We start from the raw sequence: 25576 nt of genomic DNA on the forward strand, positions 1-25576 counted from the left end.
GGTACTGTGTAGGCTACAGTAGGCACTAATTAGGCTAGATTGAGGCCTACACCTAGGCTATTCGCAAATGGATGTTTTATCCGAAAATCTGGCGTAGGCAGCGTCACTGCTGATAGACCCATTTATTTTTTCTGTAGGTAGCCTACACCTAACTCAAAAATGCACTGTTTTTTCTTCTAGACTAGACTACTTGATCACAAATCAGTGAAAATATTGATCACAGTAGCCTATTACAAACTTTTCGTTAGAAATATTGCAACAAAACGCAGAAATTATGATGTATTGCAATGTAATGACACAATAAATTGTTTTGCAGAAAATTGTAAGTTAGACTTTACATCTTGTGATTCACTGCAACGTTATAGAGAAAGAATTGCGACAATAAGGAAAGTACAACAAATACAGCAACCTCAACACAAAGAAAACCATTAGGCTATAAATAATTGCAGACGTTGGTGTAAAATTGCAAAAAAGGTAATTTATTAGCTACGTTTAAATTCCTAGACAGACAGTTTAAATTCATATTATTGCAAACACTGTAGGCTGCTTGAAGAATACACGAAGAAGCCAATCGTAAAAAAAAGTTATTGCCCATTGGTATGCTATTAAGTTACAGTAAATGCATTCGTTAAAAGACAGGCCACATACAGCTAACATATAACATCACAATTTTACTAGATTTCTTCATTGACCATTAGATCTACAAATGACATCAGCTGAGTTGAATCACTGAAAAACTGACCAACAGTGCTTTTTACTTAGCTTCCGCCAATCTTCAAGAGCAGCCTTGTTCATCATGGTGATGCCAACCACAAGCACTTGTGGGTTCCTAAGATCTTAGTAGCCCTTTCAGGAAAAAAATCATGTAAGCTACTCGTGTTGGTTTCGCAGAAAAAAAAGAAGTTGAAAACATTTTGCAGCTTTGGTTAAACAGTGGAATGATATACACTACAGCTTTATTTTGGTGTAAAATCTCTTGTTTACTCAAAAAAACAATGTTCTGATAACTTTCGAGCAATTAAAAAAACTATTGCAAACAATACGGTTTCCACAGGGACAAAAAAATATTTTTTTACCCACAAGCAAAAAAACAGTCGGTAATCATTTACTTTTAAAGTCTTTGCAAGACTATGACCAAACCAGGAATGCAAAGACCAACTTTGAAATCAGAAATGACAACTGATTTAAACTTGAGTTCAAGCCAAGAAGTTTTAAGCTTAATTCTAAACTAAAGTCTATAAAGTGTAAAAGCTACAAACATCATGCTTTGACTTGATGATCATTGTCAAATGTAAAATGCAAGTGTTAAACAAGTAAGCTATTAGTGGAGCAAAAAACGATAAAAACAAAACGGCTTTTATTCAATTGTTCTTAAGAGATCTCAACAAACCAACTTTCACTCTGACCGCTCCCTTTATACTCTATGCTTTCGTGGAACTAGAAAAAAATTGTCTGCCTAAAAATTTACAAACAATAAACGCCATTCAACATATAAAAATTCAAAGAGTGACAAATATGAAAATTCAAAGTGAAGATGACGAAACTCATTGCTATTCAAACAAGTGACCTTCGTTATTCAAAAAATTAGAATTTGTTTACAAACAGTATGTTAAAAACTTCCATGTGTGATAGATGGTTTTACAATAGTGATAAACAGTATACAAGTGTTCTTGAAACGTGAACTACATACGGTATTTGATTGGGGAAGGTAAAACAGACCTTGGACAGCTTACTCCACCCAAGTTCATCTCTCTCTCAGAGCTATACCAACTTTCATATGACTGTTTTTTTTACCGGAGTAGCCATCATCATTTATTTATAGTTTCACCCATACGGAACCAAAACTTGTTTGTGGAAACTACAAGAGGTACAAGAGGAGGTAAGCTTTGTATGGTATTATTAATATTAATTTATGACAAATCCAACATCACCTAGCAATCAATTGTATAAAAATGCAACATGAAGAAGATATGTGGTAAATATTTGCGTTTTTAAACATTGTAACACTGCCACACGTAACACTAGTAGAAAAAAAAAAGAATTGAAAGCGAAAACAATAAAATCTACAAACTAAAAAAGCAATCTTTCGCAAACATTAAATATAATATCTTTTGCAGCTTGCAAGCACTGAAGTACAATGAAACGGTTTTGTGTAAGATAAGTAATAATAAATATGACTGTCTGAATGCACTCCATACACAAAATTCGTTATTTTTACAGTGATTCAACGTCTGCAGACGTTGAATCAATATAAAAATGATGGATTTTGCTGTCTGGGCGTGGAAATATATCGTAAAATCATGCAAGTTTATGGTAGTGTAACTGCAGAAACAAGAACGCATTATACGGTTTTACCTCAACAAAATCGGTCCTTTCTACATTGATTTAACTTCTGCACATGTTAAATCAATGCAAAAAAACTGATTTGTTTGCTGGTTGTTATAGGCCATAAGGCATAGGCCAACTTGCGTTGGAATCAACCCGGCAAAAATGAACGTTGTTCAGCAGTAAGAAGTTTTGATTTGGCGCGTGTTCCAGACAGCGAATTAGTCGTTTTTGAATCTGCAGACGTTGAATCAATGTAAAAAACGAAACGGTCGATATAAAAAAACAGCTGATTTGCTGTCTGAATTATTCTACAGTACAGTAGGTTACAGAAACGTTGAAATTGCAGCCATTAGAGAAACGCAATTAACGTAACAATAACGTTACAAGATGAATGTATTTTAATTGTAAAGGCAGATGATAAAAAAACAATAGCAACAAACTAATGAAGACTGTTCAAAGTAAAAACACATCAAATCAATGTAAATACACGCCATTTTCTCGAAAACCAACAACCTGAAGATGATTATGATACGTCAGCAAAGGTAGGTTTTGATCTCACTGGTTTCTGGGCAACAACGGGCTTTGTCGTCTCGCTCAAATTGCTTTCACCAAAATTTGGTTCCTGAAAATGTAGCGCGCAATTTTTTAAGGATTTATTTTACTCTGTAAAATTACAGAACTTTGGTAGATAGTTCACTTTGCTGTGCCACAAACACACAGCAAATCAGTCGTTTTTTACACTGATTCAACGTCTGAAAAACGACTGACTGGCTGTCTGAGCATATAAAACTTAGTGACACCTATAGAAATGTTTACTTCTTGTCATTCTTGTGCTAATTGTTGAGGTTATGCTGCAGGGTTCACAACTACCGTTTTGTCGTGAGCGTGCAGTCAAAATTGAATTTTTAATTGTCATCTTTTGCAGATATAATTATTACGAGGTTATTCCTGATAAAGACACAAGTTACACAACAATGTGTTGAAAACGTTTTAAAAAAAGGTTTAATCGTTTATTGAAATGTGTTTCTTTTGCGTAACGTATCTACGCAGTATGTTAAAACCATTGATGTTGCAAACTAATGTACGTCTATGATTTTTTTTGACCGCGTGAAGGGATCCCCACCAGCTGCGGCAGGCTGGCCAGGGTACGATGGAGCAGGCTATTTTTAGGGCACCTTTTCTAGCCCTGCCCTCAGACTACGGAGGCGAGCAGAGCATTCCTAGATAGGGCTGCTCGGTCGCTCAGGGGGCTGCCGGATTCCACTGCTGCTCGGATTCAGTGGAGAACGACCATATGGCCTGAGCCGCCTGTGTGTGGGATCATGGCTACAGCTTGGGTGTATCCGCACCATCTGGTTCGCCGTTCCTCCATCGCCACAGGGCTTCTTGATCCAGGATCATGACTTGCGCGTGATTTTGTTTAAAGTGAGGAAGGGCTGCGCGGGACTCCAACCTCACTCTCTTGTCTCAGGTTTCAGGGTCCAATGGCAAGACATGGTCAAGACGATTGGGTGAAGCATGAGATGCAGCAGGATGACCATAACGTCTACGTGTCACGTCATGCTCTTGGGCACGTCCTGCAACTGTGATACTGGATGGTGCCTTCCTGTCCGTTGAGCTATGTCCAGTGATGAGCTTCTTCCGCACAGTCTGCCACACATCCAGGTTTGAATAAGGTGACAAGCCGAGTGGTGTTATTTGACCCATAGCTGGGGCCCTGACAGGTGCTACTGCTACGGGCCAGAGCAGACCTGGGAGTAATGGAAAACTAAGGGGTAACTCCATATTCCCCATAACTCCAGAGTTCCCACACTGGAGCCTTTCCCACCGGTTGCAGTTTTTAACGTCATGCCCAGGACGCAATGTACGTCTATAATGCTCAATGAGCTTGAAATTATTCATTCACCCTTAATAAGCTTACTCCCCCGCACCAGGTGAAATCTTGATTTCGCGATAACTCTAACCACGGCCAACTAAAACACGGACAAATATGTTGCTATTTGGGAAAATTTCTAAGAGTTTGAATTGTTACAATCATAGCCATGATAAACCCTGTCATTTTTCCACTTACAGAAGTATATAAATCAAGCAACATTTGCATCTAGACATATTTTTGGCTTGTTTTGCCAGAGATTAGATATGTATGTTCAGCACAATTTATGCAATAATAATGTAAAATATGTAAGACTTTCCAACTGCATCCTGGAGGTAGTCTCATCATACAGTCGTTAGGTTTTTTGTATAGCAGGGTCGTTCGGCAAAAGCTATATTTTACTTGCAAAATTAAACTTGGCGAAAAAAAATGAATTAAAATTTAACCTGACACATCAAATGAACGTCTTACAACATAGAATCCACAAAAAATCCTTGATATTTTAAATGAAACATGCAATTACACCAAACAATACTACCTCCAGAATGCAGTTGAAAAGTCTTACATATTACATTATTATTGTGTAAACTGTGCTCAACGTACATACCTAATCTCCGGTTAAACAAGCCAAACATATGTCTAGGTGCAAATATTGCTTATTTTACTTACTTCTGGTAATGGGAAGATGACAGGGCTATTATAGCTATGATTGTAACAATTCAGACTCTTATAAATTTCATCAAATAGCAACATATTTGGCTGTGTTCTAGTAGGTCGTGGTCTAACTTATTGAAGTTTACAAGTTGAGTTTGGTTTCCTTGCTACTTTAAAAACCTAAAATTTCAATCAAGGGCCCCCAAATTAATCGACATTACAGAGTTCATTTTGGCGCTTCAAAAACCTAATGAACCACATACAAGCAAAAATAACTTCTACTCTATTGTGAACCAAAGAAAGCACTCACAGCGGGAAGAATCTCATTTCCCTCGTCATTGTCTTCCTCGGCTCTCACCCCAGCAAGCTCGTAGTGTTTTTTCCTTAAGTCTCCTAGTCTTACGCGCTCCTGCTGTAAAGCTTGTTCTAGTTCAAGGACTCTAACCTAAACAAAGGACGAAAAGCGCATGTTTGATGTTAGATAACGTTGCTTAGATGTTGGAAGCCGCGTACGTGATGATTACTCACCTGAGAATCCATTTCTTTCCGTTTGATTTGGGTAAGTGTGACGTTGTTGGCAAGATCGACGACCGACTCGTTAGCGTCTTCTAGCTGTCTTCTTCCGGCGTTTGTAGACGCCACTACTTTGGCGGTGGCGCCGTTCACATTCCGAGATGCGCCTTGCAACTGGATCAGCTTTTCGCTTCCTTTTGAAGCTTTGACCTGAAAAGAAAATCTCGGTAACTGGGCCTGCGTCAGTGGTTCAACTAAGGTTCAACAACCGCCAGAACTAAGCTTCCAAACAGGCTTTCTTAAGCTGAAGAACAAAGAATCCTACAATAAATCAATACGATTGTAAGAGCACAAGGTATGAACATAAATGCAACATACCCTGGAGGCTGCCACCAACTGTGCTGTGCTGGCAGATATCTCATGAGACCACACCATGAGCTCCTCAAACTTGCCCTCCCCTTGCATGACCAAGTCAGCCGAGTCCCTGAAGAAAATAGATTATTCAGCTAGAGATGCAGAAAACCAACATGAAATCACGTTGAAATGACGTCAAAACGTGGCATGCTCACGTCAACATCGTGGCGCTCCAACCAACAGCCTTGGCGGCGGAAATCAGTCCTTCCGTCCAACGCGAATTCTTCATGTAGAATTCCTGTGATGACGAGGCGCCCTGCAATGGAAGATGCTTTGTAAATGACAAACATGAAATCCAGATGCCAGTGTCTATGTGTTAGAAAGAGCTGTTGAACCACAACACGTTATTCCACCCAGGCGCTGCAGCCATTGGACTGTGTTGGTATCAAGCGCTGTAAGATTGGCATTTCAATTTCGAGGTCCGTGAATGGGGCAGTAATGAATGATATGCTGTGGGGTTTGAGAGGCTGATCTACATACATGGAATGACGATTCGGTTAGACTCCAATGAAACGTATTGTAATACGTAACTAAGATTACTAAACAATGATGTTTATAGACATTTAAAATGTAGAAGATGCCTTTAAATTAGAAGTAAAATGATAACAGCGTAATAAGAATTTACTTAAAAAAATGTATGAAGTGCAAGATTGTGAAATTTTGTTTCAGTTGAGGAACATTTTGATGCGTTTGTTGCAAAAGAAAGTAAACTATGCTTTAGAGTTAAACTACCCACCCAGCCAAGCGTTACAATCTCTCGCTGCAGCTCCTTCGACGTCATTATTAGAACTTGGATTGTCTTGACCAGCTCGGTGCAAGAATCTAATATCCTGCAAGAGGGTAACGTGGTGGTCATGATAAGATGTACACTTTTGGTGGAGAGGTGATTTTCTTTAACCCTTGACAGATAAAACCAAACAACCACACGGCATTTACCATCATACATTAGTGTGAAAGTTTATAGTTTTATGTTCACTCTGAGTCTAATGTATGATGGTAAATGCCGTGTGGTTGCTTGGTTATATCTACGATAAGATGTGGTTCGGAAAAAACAAAGATTTTTTGCAGAGATCTCATAAAGAAATAATGCAAGAAAATTTTGAGAATAGTTAACGTAAAACGAGGTAAATGTATGGCAAAAAAAAATTTAGACACTGCAATGTTTCGATGTGGTTCGGTTGATGTGGAAATGTTGTTCAATGTTTTACAGCGTGCTCTCGGGAGGTTTCGAACCGACGCCCTTTCGAACGTCGTCCAGAAGCTCTCACCACTCGGCTACGAAAACTGAAAAATTGGTACAAGACTAAAAAATGTATTCTTTAAAATGACACCTTTCGTTCACTTCTAAATTGATGCCGGTGTCTCTTTGTCTGGCTTCGTTCAGCATTGTTTCAATGCGTTCGGCAGCTTGCTCCACTGCTCTGGTTGTGGAAGCCATTTCTTGCTCAACGAGGTCGTGAAGGTCACTGCCTTTGATATCGGAAATCTTCGGAAGCAATTCCTGTCCGAACATAACCGAGTAGAAAGGTTACTATCAGTCAAGTTTTAATGACATTTTTTTAATCACTTAACAAGGTCGAATTCACGTAAAAACATGGCGATTTATTAACACGTTCTTACCTTGGCAGTGGAGAGCATGTCTTCTAATTTGTGTTTCATGGCGTCAGTTGAGACAGATTGTTTATTTTGTTTGAAATCGTTGAGAAAAGTCAACGTTTCCTTCCCGCAGTCTCTACAAGCTTTTTCCAAAGCTGCAAAGGATTGTAATCTTATGACGTATTCTTGTACACGCTGATACAAAAAAGCTTGAAAGTTTTATAAACAAAATAAATTTGTTTGATCAAATTATATTAGAAAATCAATAATCTTCCAGTATTCACAGTATTTTTAAATTTGTCCGGCTCAGAAATACCACTCGTTCGTTCGGTTTTCTGCAGATTTAGCACTTTCTTTTTTCTCTTCCCTTTTTTATTTCACAAGCTTTCTTTCCCCCTACTTCAGGGGGATTGCCTAGTGCCTAGCCTACAGTTTTCCGTCTTCACCGATGTTGTTAGGACAGTGGCAGAATATTGTATCAATAAAACATATGGAAGAAGCTATCCAACCAGTTTCATGTCAAAGTTTTGATGACATTATAATTAAAGTGATGATGCAATGAGATGATTGATGCAATGAGGTGGTTAAAGAAATATTTTGAGTTACAAGCGAAGCAAACACCAAGTGAGCGCTAAATGAAAAATAAAAAAAACATTCAATGTTCAGGCAAAGTTAAAAATGTCATGAAAGTGACTTTCAGTAAATGATTAGACACTTCATACCAGCTAAAATGTGGCTCAGCTTGAATGAGAGACTGAGAGTGCTTGTATGGCATTTTATCTTACATTTTGTGAATATTTGTAGTGACAGTAGCCTCGGTTCTAGGGGCTCCAACAAAATGGTGAGAGCGATAGTGAGTCGTTTCTGACGTCTGGTCAGTAAGCAATTTTGTTTTCTTCATCATGTTTTGTATTGCGTAGTTCTTGCGTCAGACGGAAAAGCATCGCATCATGTTTTAGAATCGAGCTAGATCATTGATGAATTTAATCGTTTTAACCGACGAAACGTTAGAAATAAAGCAGATAATCGCTTTTAACATCTCAGTGTGGTCAAGGCTACCGTCAGCAAAACAACGAAAAAGTTGAACATCTGCAAGCCCATTGATGTGGAGCTGAAACTGAATTTCAAGAATAGCAAGTAGAGATGTCGCCTGAAAAATTCGAGAAAAGGCCACCCCAGACGTTTGCAGACGTTGAATCAATGTAAAAATGAGGGATTTTGCTGTCTGGGACGCGCTTTACATGCACTTCAGTCAGTAATTTTCTAAATATTTTATGTGACTTGATAAATCGGATCATGTTTTACAGATTTTTTGACCATTCTCGTGTGAAGCCTCAAACGAGATCACGCAAAACGAAAACGTGACTATCCGTATTCAAGAGCACAACCAACCAAAGACAAAAACCTTTCATGTGATAATGACGAAAGTGACAATGACGTCGCAAAGCAATCGTGAAGTCACTCACCCGTAACAAAATCGTGAACAGAAAGTAACCGCTTGGTAGAACCCAACACTTACAATAAACATGAAAAAAAACAACGATGAAATAATTGTCAAGGCGAGACAGGGCAGCTTAATGCTACACATGGGCTTGAAAGAAAAACTCTTTGTGACCACATGCCACGTTTTTAATTTTCAAAATCAAGTTTTCAGTTAATTAGATTTTTTTTCTATTTTATCAAAAATTATGGCAACACTGCACGTTATCTAGGCAAACATATCGGGATATATACCAATGAATCCAGTGTCACTTTTTGTGACAATGCAAAAAACAAGCGAGCACAACGCTTGAACACTAGGTCAAAAAACAAGCCGGAAAATCACGGATACAAAAGTGACCAAGCTGCCTTGGACGTTATGTTCTTTGCTGTATTAAAGTTTTTCTGAAAACTATTTACCTGCTCCTTGATCATCGGGAGCCATGTTGCATGTTGCGCCTCCATTTTCGATCGTTTCTGCCATCCAGTGGCCAAAGGAAGCCAACGATTTAACCAAACCGTCAATTTCTGAAAACAACATTAGCGTTTAAGATATGATTTAAAAACTAAACACTCAATGGTGTCATGAAGTGGAAGAATGGGGATTGTTAACTTACTTTGATTTTTCACTCATGCGTCCTGGTTATATTGCAATGTATTAAAAGAGAGTTCTTAAATTGACTAAACTTTGTCCTAACTCTCTCCGGTCTTCTCATAACACAATGAAGCCTTTTTATCTTATTCCAGGCGATAAGTAATGTAAAAAAGACATTACCTTCAGTGTTGTTGTAATGCTCAATCTGGCTTTCCAATTTTCGGAGTGATGATGTCGTCTGCAGTACGATTTGCATAAGTGATTCTGCGCTGGAAGTCTTACTTTTGCTTGCGTCATCGTCTAAAGATTTTACAGCTTTCGCAACCATGTCACAAGCCTCTTCCGCGGCTGCGACTAAACATGAACAAAGAGGTTACACAGTTGAAGGTGAATCCGGAAAACGTTGTAAGAGTTCAACATTCTTTTTTAACAACTTGTCCTATTCAGTAAAACCATAATAAACACTTAAGAAAATGCCTCCGAAACGTCTCACCATCATGTTGCTATTTTAACCAGCTTATTGTTCTACACGAACGGACAAACCCATAATTAGCTCTTGCAAAAACACCTGCATATGATTGTACATCTACTTGTCGTGTGTATCAATATAGGAAGCGAGATTAGTGGATTAGTTGGGACGGCAATTAAAAATGTATACTTGCGCTGAACAATTCATGAGGATTAAATTTTAGAACAATATTGTAATTATCTGAATTCAAGAGAAATATTGAAATATCTGGGGGTTTGTTTTGACGATTACTATTCGAATTTTGGTCCAACAATACGGGTGGGGGAAGCTTAGAAAATAAGGAAACCACTTTCCAATCTCGGTTCGTCTCCTGGGTTCAGCTGTTTTTTTTAAGGAAAAGTTTCAACAAATCATCACCACAAATGAAAGCCAGTGATCTACCACAGCACAGCAATGCAAATAAACTGAAAGGTATTTTGTTAGACCAATGTCAGACTGAATGAAAATTGTCAGATCAATAAAAGCCAAGCTCGCAAAAACATTCTTTTTTCTGCATTGACCACATGTTGAAGTAATGTAAAAAGATGGAACTTTCTATCTGGAAAAGCTATATGGGTGATTCCGTGTAGTAGAGTTGTTGCTTGCTCTTTGACTTATAAATTACTTTTAATTAAATGATTAATACTAATTTATAATTCCTAATTAATTTATAAATTATTATAAATTTTACTACAAAATCAAACACAAAGTTTTGAAATGCAATTTAAGCCTGAAACTTCCACACCCATTCGAATTTGAATATTGCAATTAAAAAGGCGTCAAAAATTAAAATGATGTTAATCGAGAAAATACACACATTCTGCCACGTTACCTTGGTTGTCTAGTCCAATAATTTTTTCTACATGAAATTTTAACGTTGATGAAAACATGGGTTTTGTGAACAAAGTTTGATATTTGAAACAAGTCGGTCTGTGAGTATTTAAATTTACTACAAGCACAAGACGATTTGTAACCATCAGCAGCGACAGGTGGGATTTGAAGTATTCAAACGATATCAGACGCAATTCAAAAGTTGTACTGAAGAGAGCTAAATGCTCGAAATCCGGATATACAACAAATTCATGTTGTGTATGAATTGGAATTAAAAGCGAATTGAAGTTCATCTGGTCCTTTGTCTCCATTCATAGAATTTGAGCATACGCTGACGACACCCCCCTCTAGACGTGTGTAAAGCACACTGTCCCGTATGCTAAGTGAAGTCAAGCGAGGAACCTGTACGGTGACCCACGGCTGTCCTAAACGGCATTAGAAATTCTCGCAAACCCGCTCGCATTCCCTGTCTGCGAGGCAATTGGACAAAGGACGCCTCAAGTCGCTTTTCCTAATGGCTAAGAAGAGCAAGAAGTCGAAAAAAAGGAATCAACAATCTTCGTCGTCCTTGGCCGTACAAAGGGACAACGGTAGTAGCGCAAATTGTTGTTCTTGTAATTTCTTGTTTAAGGTAACTTTCAGTGGATACGCCTCCTAGCTCTTATCGTCTTTCTCGAGGTTTGCTATATGCATTAAATTACAGTTTATACTGGTCCGCAAAGACGTTAAACTAGCGCAATGAAATTCCACGTCGATATTGTTAACGCAAGTTTCTCCACGTGTTAATTTTATTCGTAGGCCTTTATCCATTGTTCGTTCAACCGTTTCGCCACTGTCCAAATTGTTTGCTCCACGTTGGCAGTGATTGACGTTGTTTTTGCAATGCCATCGCTGTCAACGTGGAACCTTTTTCGCTATAAATACCAGTTCATTTGTAGTGTTGTTCATTCGCAATTCAAAAGTTGTACTGAAGAGAGCTAAATGCTCGAAATCCGGATATACAACAAATTCATGTTGTGTATGAATTGGAATTAAAAGCGAATTGAAGTTCATCTGGTCCTTTGTCTCCATTCATAGAATTTGAGCATACGCTGACGACGAGAAAAGAAACGCCAACAAAAATATCGATAAACTGTGAAACTGGCAAGCATCACTTGAAAGAATTGCAAATTAAAAAGCTTGATCTTGATGTTTTATTGCCGAAAATAACTTATGAACAGCTCTCGCGTCAGAGTTTCCCCAACCTTTTTTAATATTTTAAAATAATTGTTTAATGATTATCAATAAGGGGCACTTTTCCATGTAGCCTACAGGTTACTTGGAAAAAAGGAAACAAAGCAATCTAAAAAAATAACTAAAGCTTTTTTTTTTGAATACGAAAATATATACTGATGAAGCCAAACTTGTGTAGAAAAAGCTCTATAACCAACTTGAATTTGCCAATTTGTGTGATACTCTCTAATTTTTTAATTACTTTTATTGCACTACGCATCCTTTTGGATCATTGGTAAATTCAAAGGAAGATTTTAATGAAAATCTCAATGACGAAGTCTTATCTAAAAACAAAAAGAAATTTGCACGTTTACCTCCCCAGAAATTCGTCTCGATTGAATTTACGAAGCCACTGTTGCACAACGAAAAAATAATGTAACAGAAATTTTATTTCAACCATACCAACAAGCCTTGACCGCTCTTCTCGGTACATTCGATCGCTTTCCATTTCTGCAGCAACTGAAGCCTCCAGTCGCCGCTGAAGTTCCTCCACTTCAACCCGAAGTCGGTTGCGTTCTTGTTCGCTGTCCCCAGCACTTTGATGAAGCGTCTCAGCGACTCGTTTCGTATCAGCATTCTAGACAAACCGTTTTACAAACGAGTTACATCTATTTTACGTCTTATCGATGATAAACTTACATAAAAAAATAAGTTCTACTACTTAGCAATATTGGAGTGCCTTGAACCTAAGGTTCAAAAGCAGATTTTAGAAAAACAGTTTTGAATTCCGAATAGTTTTATTCCAGAAATTGATATCCTCCGTTTATTAATATAAAAGTAAAATAAAATGCTTTCAATGGCTAAAACAAGGAAAAATTAGATCATAACTCCTTGATTTTTCTCCAGAAAGAAAAAAAAGTTACATGCAGGAAACACGATGGATTTTAATGTGCAAACGCTGTAACGCTACAACACTGAGTACAATTTCAATTTAAGCATAGTAACCTTTCTCAACAGGTCAGCGTGATCTTTTACAAGGGCAAGGTGTTTTTCCTTTAGCTTTTTATACAACTCTTCACTCCCATGAGCTCGTTCTGCAAAGCAAAAATGAAGTTCGCTTTTCGTTTATGTTGATCTATACATAATGAAGTAGTGTGTACCTCCGGTAATGTATTCATCGCGGACGCGAGATGCTCTCAGCGCTTCACAAGACAGACAGTTTCAGTGCAATCGCATAAAGACGCAGCTGAATATTTATTTATTATACTAAATCCTCTTTTTTGCTAAGCAACTTGCAAAAATGAAATATGACGTTTTGTATATGACCCGACCTAAATCTATGAAACCTAAATCTATCAGACTCAAAACAGAACACTAACTATTAAGTCACTAAAATATAAATCAAATATTGTGAAAAACTTATCGTTTTTTATGGTTCATTTTAAAATTTCACTTTTTACTGATCTTTTCAGCCACGGCCCTCACGGAAGTATACTTGGCACAGCCCTGGTTATGTGTGCCTTCTACGGCCCTGACAAAAATTTTCTTGACACGGCCCTTACTTTCAACACCGTGCAGAATATTCTGGACCTTCACAACTTTTCCAGCTTGTTCTTCAGCCTCACTAACTCGTTTCTTCACCTTGGCTAAGTCCTCCACCGAGTTTTTGGCCATCTTGCGTGCCTCCTCCAATTCTTCTTCGAGGATTTTGATCTTGTTATGAAGATCATGGCTCTCTTGTAATTGCTGGGATAAAAAAAATGAAACAAACAAACGAAAATGAAAAAGGAAAATATTGACTAAGCAAACAGGTCATTTAGGTACACTGTAAATTCAATCATACTGATAGCCTAACGAAAATGTTATTTGATTTCAACGTAGCGTTAAACTTTACCAAATTGACATGCACCAAGAAAAATGGATGGGACGCCTGGTCAATCTAATCAAAAATTAAAGGGCCTAAAATGTAGATACTAAACTCATATTCAACAAACAAACGTTTCGAAAACTAAACTGTCTTCATCTTCAATAGCACTCGTGTAGATATTTTCAAAACTGCCACAATCCAACTAAAAATCGAATGAAAAAGATATTGTTTTCCATTCACCATAAATGATACAGAGAAAAGAAAGTGATTGTATGCAACTAAGAAACAAGATAGAGGTTATTTGAAGCAACTGTGCCTCATACGCACCTCTGTTTGCATGACATCTATCTCAGATTTTAATCGAGATATTTCTTCTTTTAAGAATTCGATTTCTGCATCTTTGGAGTCCGACAGAGGAGTACAAGCTCCGTTGAAAGAAAACTTTTCGTTCATTTCACTGAACATCTCATCGAAATCTTTGCTCTCGAGGTGGTTGGTGCCCATCTGAAAGGAGAACAAAATGCTTTTGTTAACTGTCATGTTTTTGTCAAGTTCGGTGAACGAACCTTCGCCAGTGATTCAAAGCCCCTGTGAGCTTAGATTAGACAAGTAATTTTTTTTGCTGTATTTTTATTGATTTAAGTCAAAATTAGAGTAACTCCGCTGCTTGTAAATAAGAATTAAAATTATGACATTTGCGTAATGCAAAATATGAACCAAAATTAGATGTAAACCGAATTACGTTTGTGCCAAAACAAAATTTATTGGCATGGCACAACTGTAAAATAACGGAATTAACGTCTTGAGACGTTAAATCAATGTGCACAAACGGGTTTTGTTGGCTAGGTTTTAACAATTTTGCAAAATCAGCTGATTTTCAGTCAAAAAGTCCAAACGTAGTGCTTTTACAGGCATCAGTCTTGATACAAATAAGCTTCCTTCATCTGCTGAACGAAATTCTGACCTTTGTACTTACAGTCCGATAAAAGGTTGAATGGAAACGTCAGCATTTACAATAAAGTTTCTCTACACTAACTTAAGGAGTCTATGCTCCACATCAACATCATCATCATTACGTTCCTTCCTCGTATGGAGGGTTGGATACAATGCGCCATTGTTCTCGACCATGAGCTGTTCGTACTGCATTTTCATAACTTAATTTTGTCCATTTAGTGATGTTTGATGTCCAAATCATTCTTGGCGTGCCTTTGTTTCTTTTACCATTTATCTTTCCTTCTATTAATGATCTTTGTAACGAGTTTTGCCTTATTTGTGTGTCCAAAATACTTTAATTTTCTTCTTTTGACTATTTGTAAGAGAATTTTGCTTGAATTAAATTTGGATAATACTTCATCGTTAGTGATCTTTTGTTTCCATGAAATTTTTAACATTTGCCTGTATGACCAGAGCTCGAAGGCATCGATCCGTTTTTTCATTTTTTGTGATACTGTCCAAGTTTCAGAGTTGTATAAAAGGGTTGACCAGATATAGCATTTTAGTATCCTTTTACGAATTGATAAATTTAAACTCCACACAGACAACAAAATCCATCATTGTGACGGACAGAAATAAAAACAAACTGAACTAACACTGAGTAATTGCTCCGCAGCATCAGAGCCGTCACATTTATGCAACATTTGCTTTACGTAAATATAATGGGAAATAACGCGCTTCCCCGAATCAAGAGAATAAGTGGCGCAACAAAAACGAATATGGAAGCAACCAGTACAGTGCAAATAAACAGAAAGTTTACATAAACGAAGACAATCCTAAATAATTAACAAAATCTTGTGACCACCAGTGCAGATTGCAGTCCTCCATATCACTCTGTCAGCATCATCTTCCTCCTTCACTCCCACTATTTCCATATCTTCTGCCACATCTTCTTTTTGGCCTTCTTTGCGTCTCTCCATCTTCTTTTTGGCCTTCTTCGCTTCGTAATGACCTAACCATTTAAGACGAGTCTCTCTCAGCTTATATTTCAGTTCTCCGACATGCATTCGCTTTCTGATCATTTCACTCCTTACTCGGTCCTGCTTTGTCAACCCCATCGCAACATTTTGATATCAGCCACTTGCATTTTTCCTTTCTGTGTCTTTGTCAGGGCTAGCGCCTGCATCTCATACAACATTGCTGGTCTTACCATCGTTTTATAAAGTTTCCCCTTTGGCTTAGGTAAAAAAATAGAAAGCGTTAAACATCAAATAAACTGCCTGTTCTGAAGGTTTCTATTTGAATGTTTCTTGTTCAACTGGGATCACAAAAGATTTGTCAGATTTCCAAAAGGTGAAGTAAATCAAAAAGTGGAGAAACGTTCTTGATGGAAATCATGGAAAGCTAAACAGACTAACCTCAGGTCCTGGTGAAGAAGGATCGAGTTCTGTTGCTTCTTCCGGGATAACTTTTACAGGACCTAGCTTGTGGCTTTCATCCGGTTTCAAGAGGAAGTCAGGAGGATTCTAAACATAAAAAAAATTATTAGCTATCTGGATCTGGTAAAGTAAATAAACCAATGCACGGGGTTATAATGTTAATAATTTTTTGTTGTTACTGATCATTTTGGCATCTTTGCAAAGGAAAAATGATTTTAACTCACATCAGGCATTAGCGGAACTTGGATTAGAGTTTTAAAATATTGAAGATTGCTGCAAATGTAGTAAAATCTCTTCAGTTTCAAATAACACTCATGGAACCGTTCCCTATGCCCGCTTAGTGTATCAGCTGGTAGACCTGAAACAACAAAATTGTGTTTTATCAGTTTAAAGAATCCAAGACAGGTTCATATGCAGGAAAACCAGTACAAGCACATACCAAAGTTTAACAAAACCAAACGCTTAGTAAATGATGGACCAAACAAAACTATTTCTTCAGTTGGAATCATATCATTTTATCACTTACCTAACAATCTATAAGGCCCGATTCGTGTCTTAAATGTTAGTTAGCACTTATGCATGAGTTGCTGAAAACATTTATGAAATAACAGTTAGCCTCAAAGTTCAGCTTATTTTTATTTCTGACCATCACAACGAAAGACGAGTTAGAACAAGTTAAGGCATTCCTGAAACGGAGATAACTGCAGCACTACTTACAAGTATGGAGCTTGAACATAATCTTCACAGTGTAGTCGTAGAGTTGACTTGAGTCGAGTATGATCGGGATACACGGCGTTAAACGACATTGTCCCGAACCAGTCACCGAGATTGCTTTCGACATGTCCAATGAGCTGAAGACTGTAGATTAAAATTCTCTATTAAGTTAGATAGCAACTTCTGAAAAAGTTATGGAGATAAAAAAGCAACAAAGAGCCGTGGTTAAAACTCAAAAAGGCAAGCCAAATGAAGTGGTTAGGTAGGTTTGCATAGGTTTGCAGTAGGTTTGCATTGAGCAAACGACAGTGGTTAGAACGGTTGCTGACAGCGTCGCGTCAACTGCAGGAGAAAACTTCAAAGTGACAACTTATGCAACTGGGTTGAATCTGGTTGAAACCGGTTTCAACCAGTTTAAAAAAACATATTTATGCAGACATTCAAGATTCCACCAGAATGCGGAAATGTTCTTATGATGTTTTTCAAGTCGGGAGATATTCAACGGTCAATCGATTTGCTGCTGGTGAAAATTAATGGAACGTTGTAGCTTTGCGGGAGAAATCAACAAAAATCAATTTCCGTAATCTTCTGGTGAAGTGACTGCACCGTGAACTAATAGCTAATGCTAGATATCTGTTGTCTTTAGCTTGTTTTCGTATACCCTGAAGGCTGCAACAATCCCATTGCAAGACTACAAATAGCAAAGTCTGTCATGTTTACGCTAATTCAACGTCTCCAGAAGGAAGGATTTTTACCGAATTTTGTCAAAAAAAAAAGACGGATTTTTCTAGCTGAGGTGCAAAGTAAATCCAATCTATTTACCCTTCTCGGTCATTCCGAGCAAGGAAAAAGTTTTGCACTATGTGATATCAAAATCACATTTATTTCATATAATCAAAACTAAATTTGAGTGGTATGAAAGGTCAAAATCAAATTTAGATCTTATGAGAATTGAAAAATCAATTATACATAATGATGCGAATCTGACTTGGGCTTAGCCTACACATTAAATCATAGTAAAGTCCTGAACAAAAAAATCAACTATTATAAATTATTCAACACTTATCAATAATTCACAACACTGACAATGCATTACGGCTGGAAGCATCTAACCTCCCAAAAACAAAATCACGAATCTTTCAACTGTACTTCAGTCTTGAAACAAATTTTAACAATACTTTTGTAAAACATTATTACACACTTGACATAGGTCTGCTTACTTTGTCTCTGCAAATTACTCAAAGTATCAATGCAGTCTAGGAGATCGACGCATAATTCGAAGCTGGAACATGAACAAAATATATATGCAATCAATACAAGATTTAAAAACGTTGAGGTAAAACTTGAAGCTGCATGATAACTGTGTGAAATTACGCAGCAATATGTCATCAAGATAATCGAATGTAATGAAAAATTAACGTTAAATCGATGAAATTACATTCCTAAAGTTAGATATTCTACGTCCGGAAAGTTTGTACTGTTTTGAATTTCATGGTAGAGTCAACAGAGGCATTAGTTGAAAAATTTACACATTTAGAGACGGGAAATTGTCATCAAAATAATTAGTTGGTGAGCAGCTACCTGGAAAGAATATCAAACATATTGCTCTGTTTACATCGTTTCAACCATGCAAGCTTTTAAAATCTACCAACATTGTTTGAACCACCGGACGACGAAACGCCATTTCACATAAAAGCTAGCTCATGGGTGGGTTCATACCAACCCGTCAACAAATTACTTCCTTTTTGTATTGATTCAACGTCTGCCGACGTTTAGTCAATGTTAAAAAACAATGATTTGTTTGCTGGGAAAGTATATGAACTGAACGGCCACCCAAGCCACATGAAAGTTGCATGCACAATAATATTGTGCAGTTGCAAACTATTTGTCCCAATATGGTCATAAGATCATACGATGGCTTATCATTGAGCACAATTAGCCACGCAGAGCCAATTAACTTAACATACAAGGAAATGCAGATGGTTTTTCTTAATGACATTATTTGTACTAAGCATCCGTCAATGTATGCAAGTTTGGCACAAAGTTGGTAAACAGCACAAATCTTTAACGATATTTATCATTAAAAATAACGCTAGAGTGCTAAATGTAATTCGAAAAACCCTACAGTGAATCGATATTGAAAGCTGTTTACCATTTCAATTGTAGTCTTTGAAGTTAATTTTAAACATGATAATGCATGGATGATGTTGGAGTGTTTCATTGTCGTCTATTATTTCTTTCGCTGTTGTTACATTTGATATTGATTTGCTAACGTTTATCTGATGTCAGAAAATAGGTATTTTAAATTAACAACAATCGACATGTAAAATATGTTCTCAGAAAAGTGAGTAAAACACAATTGCAAAATGTCAATGCACATTGGTTTCATTGACAGTTTATAAATCGTTACTTTTACATTGATTCAACATCAAACGGTGATGAATTAATGCAAAAAATGACAAAACTAGTCTCCTGGAAACGCAACGCAAATCAAGGTACTCACTATGCGTTGATATCATTGTGTCCCATCTTCTCTATGACGTCATCGGTGATGGACAGGTTTCCAGGAAACTCATGATACTAATCAATATCCCAGTTACGAGGACTGTCTTTTTACGTTAAAAACACGCAAGTAAACGTCAAGTATTGTTAACAACAAAAACTAGACCGAGGACACATCAAGCAAAGTCAAGGTGCGATTTGTAGCATGATTACAATTGTTAGCAATCTTTGAAACAAGCGATTTGTTGTTTAAAACTGTGGCCATACTCAAATTTCGGTCATATTATGAACAAGCAATCACTCAAAATGTGTGTTTTGTGCCCAAAGTTTCAATTTTTTTTCAATTTATTTGCACGAACAACAATTTTGAATCGCTATCAATTACAGACTCGCTGCAAGCAATCAACATTTGAAAGTGAATAAAAGATGATGTTTGTGACACAAAAATTTTATATCAAAATTAGTCTTTCGCTGAGGTGATTACTTTGCGTGAATCCAAAGCATAACGATACCTAACATGATTCGTTGTAACCAAATACCATTAAAACATAGTTTTTAACTTGAATTTCTCATACAACGTATATCTTTGGACGGAATGGCCCGTTTAGGAGAATCCAGTTCGGAGAAATCCCAATACGGAGACAGCCTTTTTGGGAGATAACCGATTCGGTAATTTCTTAAATCCAGCGAGGGCTTTTGTTTATTTAGAGAATTTGTAGAGATCATTTGGGTAGGCGGTTTTTGTGTTTACCTTCCCATACCCATGCAAACGAGAAAGTTATTGTTTCATTGAGGTAGATGTAAATTAGCTGATATCTTGAGGGTATAGGTTATAGCGATATCTAGCAACTTTAGTTGAGACATTTTCGCTGAGACTTCATTTGATTAACCACTATTGTTAATCATGAAACGCCGTTTGACAACTCTTTTAGTTTTTTTGCTGAAACTTTAATTGAGACTTTTTTGCTGAGACCATTTGATTAATCTCTAATTATAAGCTAATTCCTTTGAATAAACAGATGCTGCTGTGAGATTTTAGAAATCTCCGAAAAAGGCTGTCTCCGAATTGGGATTTCTCCGAATAGTAGCAGACCAATCTTTGAACCCTTGCCTAAAAGGCACAGACTAAATTTGGTTTAAGAATCCACTGAAAAGAGGTGACATCAAATAACTTTTCATGTAAGTGATGCATTTAAGAATATATTCTTGTTTGCTTTTTTTGTATAGTGTCACCTCACAAGTGCACTTGAAATTAATCAACAGTAAAACTTTTCATTTACTGACGTTTTCCGAGCAATTGCACAAGTGGTATTCTCATGTCACGTCTGAAGAATTAGATGGGAGTATGCTTCATACAAATTGTTGCCAACCTGGAGCATGGACATTGGGCAATAAATATTGAAAAACATAGGGCTAGATTACAGGTAAAAATATAAACAAAGATAAACATAACACTAACAATTGACAAAAAGTTTGCTAACTCACTTTTTTGTGAAAGTCCATTCGCTGAGTCAAGCAACTTAAGTATGATCCAATGACTCTTCCATAACCGTGGGGGGATTGGCCCTGCAAACCAAAACCGTGCGGAGTTTTCTTCATGTTCACACCAACAACCTTCACCATTTGCATGTGCATTGCACAATTACAGTATGTAGTAACTAGCCTACTTCATTTCAAGATTGTATTTAATGTTCTTTATCAGTTTGTTTTTATATCTGGCCATTACATCGAAAACAATATATTTATTAAAGAACGATTGAACTAAAACCAGAAACAAAGAAGAATTTAGGGCAATTATTGGGCATTTTCTTTGATATCATGAAAGTTTGCTGAAGAATGTAATGGAACGATGGACGGAACGACAACAATGAAGAGAAAGGAAAAAAATAATGTCGGATTTTGTGATAAAAAAAGAACAGATACGGTGAAATGAAAACAAGAATAGACATAGAAATGTGGAGTTTGCGCAAACGTCATCAGATACGGTGAGTTTTACAGGAATTTACAAGATGAAAATCACATACCCAATTTTTTCCTAAGTCTTTGAGTTGCTGCCGATATTTTATTGAGTCTTTTAGAACCTGAAAGAAGAGAAAATATAAAACTGTTTCTGCTGCATGATGATTTAGAAAAACCATATAGTTTTACAGGTTACACTTACTTTGTTATACAGGGTGAACAGAAAGTCCTTGGACTTGCTTTCATTTTATGATTAAACATACTGTATGTCACTTATATATATGCCTTTTAATGTGCTAAATATCTTGCTAAACTCTCTAAAATTTGGGTGGTCTAATTGCAAGCATTAATTGTAAGGTCTAAAATAAGCCAAAGAGAAGCCACCATTAAGCTCCATCGAGGGGAAAACCAACTCTGAGACCATTAAGCTCTTATAAGTTGCAAAATCCACCGTTTACCATGTTGTGAATAGATTTAAGGAACTTGGTACATTTGAAGACCGTCCTAGGAGTGGAAGATCTCGCACTGATCGAACAAAGAAAGTGGTTAAGGCTGTCCGAAAAAGGGTAAGGAAAAACCCAAACAGACCCATCTCTCAAATGGTCAAAGACATGAATGTCAATGAGAACCATTGTGGAAAAGGATCTGCAGTTGTCTCCTTTCAAGATGAGAAAACGATAGTTCCATACACCTCTCCAAAAGCAAAAGAGACTTGAAAGAGCACAGATTCTTCTCAGAAAACTGAAGGCAGGCATGGGAGGGCAAGAGATCATTTTGTCTGACGAAAAAACTCTTCAATTGAAGCTCAGTTCAATAATCAGAATGATAGAATTTATGCAAAGTCTTCAGCAGATATTAAAGATTCTGTGAGAACAATTTACCGCAGTCAAAAACATGGTGTGGGCCGCCATCTCCAAAACTTGAAAGTCACCTCTGATTTTCGTGAAACAAAGGGTTAAAATCAATTCAGATCGCTATATCAACGATATTTTTCCAGCCCTTGAAGAGATGCAGTGCAAACACTACAAAGATCAGCCCTTCACATCCCAACAAGATCGTGCACTTCCTCCACCTCAAGAAAGACTCAGGAGGACTGATGCTCATGTCAACTTCTAAGATTCTGGAGCAAGGAAATGTGGCCTCCCTTATCGCCTGCTTTGAATGGACTTTTGTGTGTGATCGTTATTGGAAGCAAAGGCCTGTTCCATTGCTCACTTAAGTGTTGATGCTCTGAAGCAATCACTCCTGTGGGAATGGGCGCAAATACCCCAGGATGAGCTACGTGCCTTGGTCAATAACTTCCGACAAAGAATTGAGAGAGTTATCCAAGTGAAGGGCGGCCACATTGATAATAAATAAATAAATTTCTTCCTGGTATTGTAAGCTCTCATTGTTATACCGTTTTGATGAAATTTTCTTTATTTTCTATTGATAAATCGTTTATGAGTTGGTCCAAGAACTTTCTGTTCAGTGCTCACTGTTCGCCCTATATTATGCTAAACTCGCGTGCAGCACAAGTGTACTTTAATTTCAAATAAAGCATCCGAATATCAAACGATCTCAACTCAACATGCATTAGATCACTTAAAACCAGACAATACTATGAATTTGTGGTTTGATCTTACAAGAAAAGTATTGAATACTGAAAAGTTTGGGTGTTCATCAAAACAATTATCGTTTCTAGCACTACTGTAGTTGCAACGTTCATCTCATGAAAGTGAACGACAAACAGATCGACTTATTGCTTCACTGACGTTTCGCGAACCATGACAATGCGCATCCTCAGAGCGAATAACATACAAAATAAAATTTACAAACTTATATACTGCAATACGGTTGAAGGCAAGCAAAAAATGAAACACACATTATTTTAAACGTTGGCGAAAAGGATGTGTGAGCGGTTACTTTCCACGTTAAATTACGTAAAAACTTCCAACATTACACATAAATTCGAAGCAGTAAAGACCAACAGAAATTCGAGACAAAATTAAATTACAATAACGGTTCCAACTGTGTTCAAATAATATGTTATTCGCTCTAAAGATGCGCATTATCTTGGTGCGCCAAACGTCAGTGAAGCAAAAAACCATCCTGTTTGTCGTTGCTTTTACTTTCACTTTCATCAGATGAACGTTGCAATTGGTGCTAGAAAAGAAAAGTATTAGTAGCCACGGTAAGATTTTTTCCAGAAAAAATTGCAAAAACAGTTCTATCAAAATTAAGCAGAAAGCCAAATACCATTTTATGTAGTAATAACATCATCTACTATTCAATCAAGGTTATTGTTCAACAGACCCATGGTTCATTGTATGTGCTACTATTTCTTCATGGTGGTCATTTAACCTTTCATGTCACTGATGCACTTGCACTGATCAAAGTTTAACAACATGCAATCAATTCCATGCAATTTTGCATGCTTGAGTTTTATTATCAAAAAAATAACCACCGCAGTTGGAAAACATATTACATTGTAACAAATAGAATTACTAACAAAAGTAGTTGACACCACTTTAAAGGCTATAATAAATTAAATAAGCACTGCGTCCGAAAAACATAGCAGAACGTAAATATACATTCACGTAACAGCAACAGAAAACTATACTAGCACCACCGCACTTCAACACAAGCAACTTGTTAATGGTAACTCAACAAAGGTGTAAAGGAAGACGCGACCTTACATGTGAGCGGCGCCGCCGCAATCAAGACAAAGCCTTCAGCAACAGAACAGAACTTTACGACATACATAAAGCTGTTTTACAGTATGTTAAAAATGAAACAAACTAATGGAAATTATCTCACATTAGGATGGCCATCTCTCAGCATCTTATGCAAAACGTAGCAGAACTTCCAGGCAACAATGGACTGTGTTGAAAGTTGTAGTCTCATGACGACACGCCAAAACAGCTCAGCACTTTTGTCCTGGTATGTGCCCAAGATTGCATCTAAGAGTAAAGTCATACATCATGGTCAAAGTCTATCTTCACCACACTTACTTGTATGTTTACTTGATGTAGACACCACTGATTATGGTTATTTGTACAGTGTACACCGATACTGGATAATCGCATATAATGTGTTTCACCATACAGAAGTTTAAGGACTCAAAGCATTGCAAATGATTTGTTAACCTTAGGGATAATAATCGCCTAATTTGGTTAAACTTGAAACAAGGTTTGTCAAATTGATTATCATGTGAAAAACCGAATTTGACTATGATTGTCTTATTACATGCCTGATCAAAAATAGTGCATATAAAAAATCTTTCGAAAAATACTTGGATATGTAATTATGCATAGCAGCAGTTGACTGTAAAAAACTAACTTTTACATTCTATTCTCCCTTTTAAAGTTATTATGTGAACTTTAAAACTAAGTGGTAGTTTCAGTATCAACAATGTGATGAAAAAAAATAAAGCAACACTACACAGCTCACTTCTGACATGCTTCTCTTTAGCAGCACATTCCACTGTGTTAATTGCTTTCTGTATGCTTGTGGTCTGAAAAACAAAACAAAAAAACAATGAGGCAATTATATATTTTTTAAACGTCTAGTAATACCAAGCCAAACACCCATGTTGCAGATTGCTCTCAACTTCACACTTCAGATTTTTATAGTTTTCATTTTCAAACCATAAAAAAATTAAACTTTCAAAAAATGATGTTGATTTAACGCTGCTTCTAGTGAAACTAAACCTGAATTTTGATTGGGTCTAGCCAAGACTTAAAACATACACTACAAACAATATTTTGTTAAAGAACACTTGAGTTAATATAATCATAAAGCATTTCACAAACTGTATCATAATGGTTCAACAATACACTTACTACAACTTGTCGCCTCAGTTGCAAAGTATTTAAAGCAGCTTTGCCACGTAATTCATCTTTCGCTAAAGCTTTCTTCATTATGGATATTTAAGTAGCTTATGTGACCAATATGCAAAAAGTCATATATATAAAACTAACATTGGATTTTAAATTAACACATCAAAAATCTTAAATTTTTCTTTGTGAAAAAACAGTGTGCCATTATGACATAATGAGGGGCTGAAGACATTCAACCACTAAAGTAATTGCTTAAAAAAATAACAAAACTTCTGTGCTTTTTCAGCATTTCATCTAATGTTTTTATGTCAGCTATATATAGCCTACTGAGTTAAAAG

The 25576-nt window shown here is 36.8% G+C and overlaps 1 protein-coding gene across 2 annotated transcripts; it reads right to left on the bottom strand.

Moving 5' to 3' along the window:
- Positions 1-274: 274 nt before the first annotated feature.
- Positions 275-25351, bottom strand: LOC145764647 (huntingtin-interacting protein 1-like). 2 transcript variants are annotated; one of them, XR_014288499.1, is made up of 25 exons: positions 25242-25351; positions 24850-24913; positions 24217-24359; positions 21483-21539; positions 20944-21024; positions 19460-19536; positions 18177-18238; positions 16960-17100; positions 16467-16600; positions 16222-16329; positions 14198-14374; positions 13566-13749; positions 13009-13097; positions 12466-12640; positions 9633-9806; positions 9278-9385; positions 7403-7533; positions 7114-7283; positions 6519-6612; positions 5938-6038; positions 5747-5852; positions 5384-5578; positions 5166-5300; positions 1720-2950; positions 275-846 (listed from the first exon to the last, which is right to left on the bottom strand). XR_014288499.1 is itself a non-coding variant. In XM_082576286.1 (24 exons), exons 1-24 carry the CDS (start codon positions 25317-25319, stop codon positions 2852-2854), a joined length of 2883 nt encoding a protein of 960 aa, XP_082432412.1. In that variant the 5' UTR covers positions 25320-25351; the 3' UTR covers positions 275-2851. The 2 variants fall into 2 exon arrangements, 1 of the variants encoding a protein (XP_082432412.1); XM_082576286.1 differs by having other exon boundaries at positions 275-2950.
- Between the last annotated feature and the right edge of the window lie 225 nt (positions 25352-25576).

This window comes from Aplidium turbinatum, chromosome 2 (assembly GCF_918807975.1).
Source record: "Aplidium turbinatum chromosome 2, kaAplTurb1.1, whole genome shotgun sequence".
Lineage (NCBI taxonomy): Eukaryota > Metazoa > Chordata > Ascidiacea > Aplousobranchia > Polyclinidae > Aplidium > Aplidium turbinatum.

Bases quoted from the DNA above. Each gene is read 5' to 3' on its own strand.
- LOC145764647 (XM_082576286.1), bottom strand. From the start codon at position 25,319: ATGAAGAAAGCTTTAGCGAAAGATGAATTACGTGGCAAAGCTGCTTTA. The intron at 18,239-19,459 runs GTGAGTACCTTG...TTCATGTTCCAG, and splicing joins CACAATGATATCAACGCATA to CTTCGAATTATGCGTCGATC. The intron at 13,750-14,197 runs GTGCGTATGAGG...TTTTTATCCCAG, and splicing joins TAGATGTCATGCAAACAGAG to CAATTACAAGAGAGCCATGA.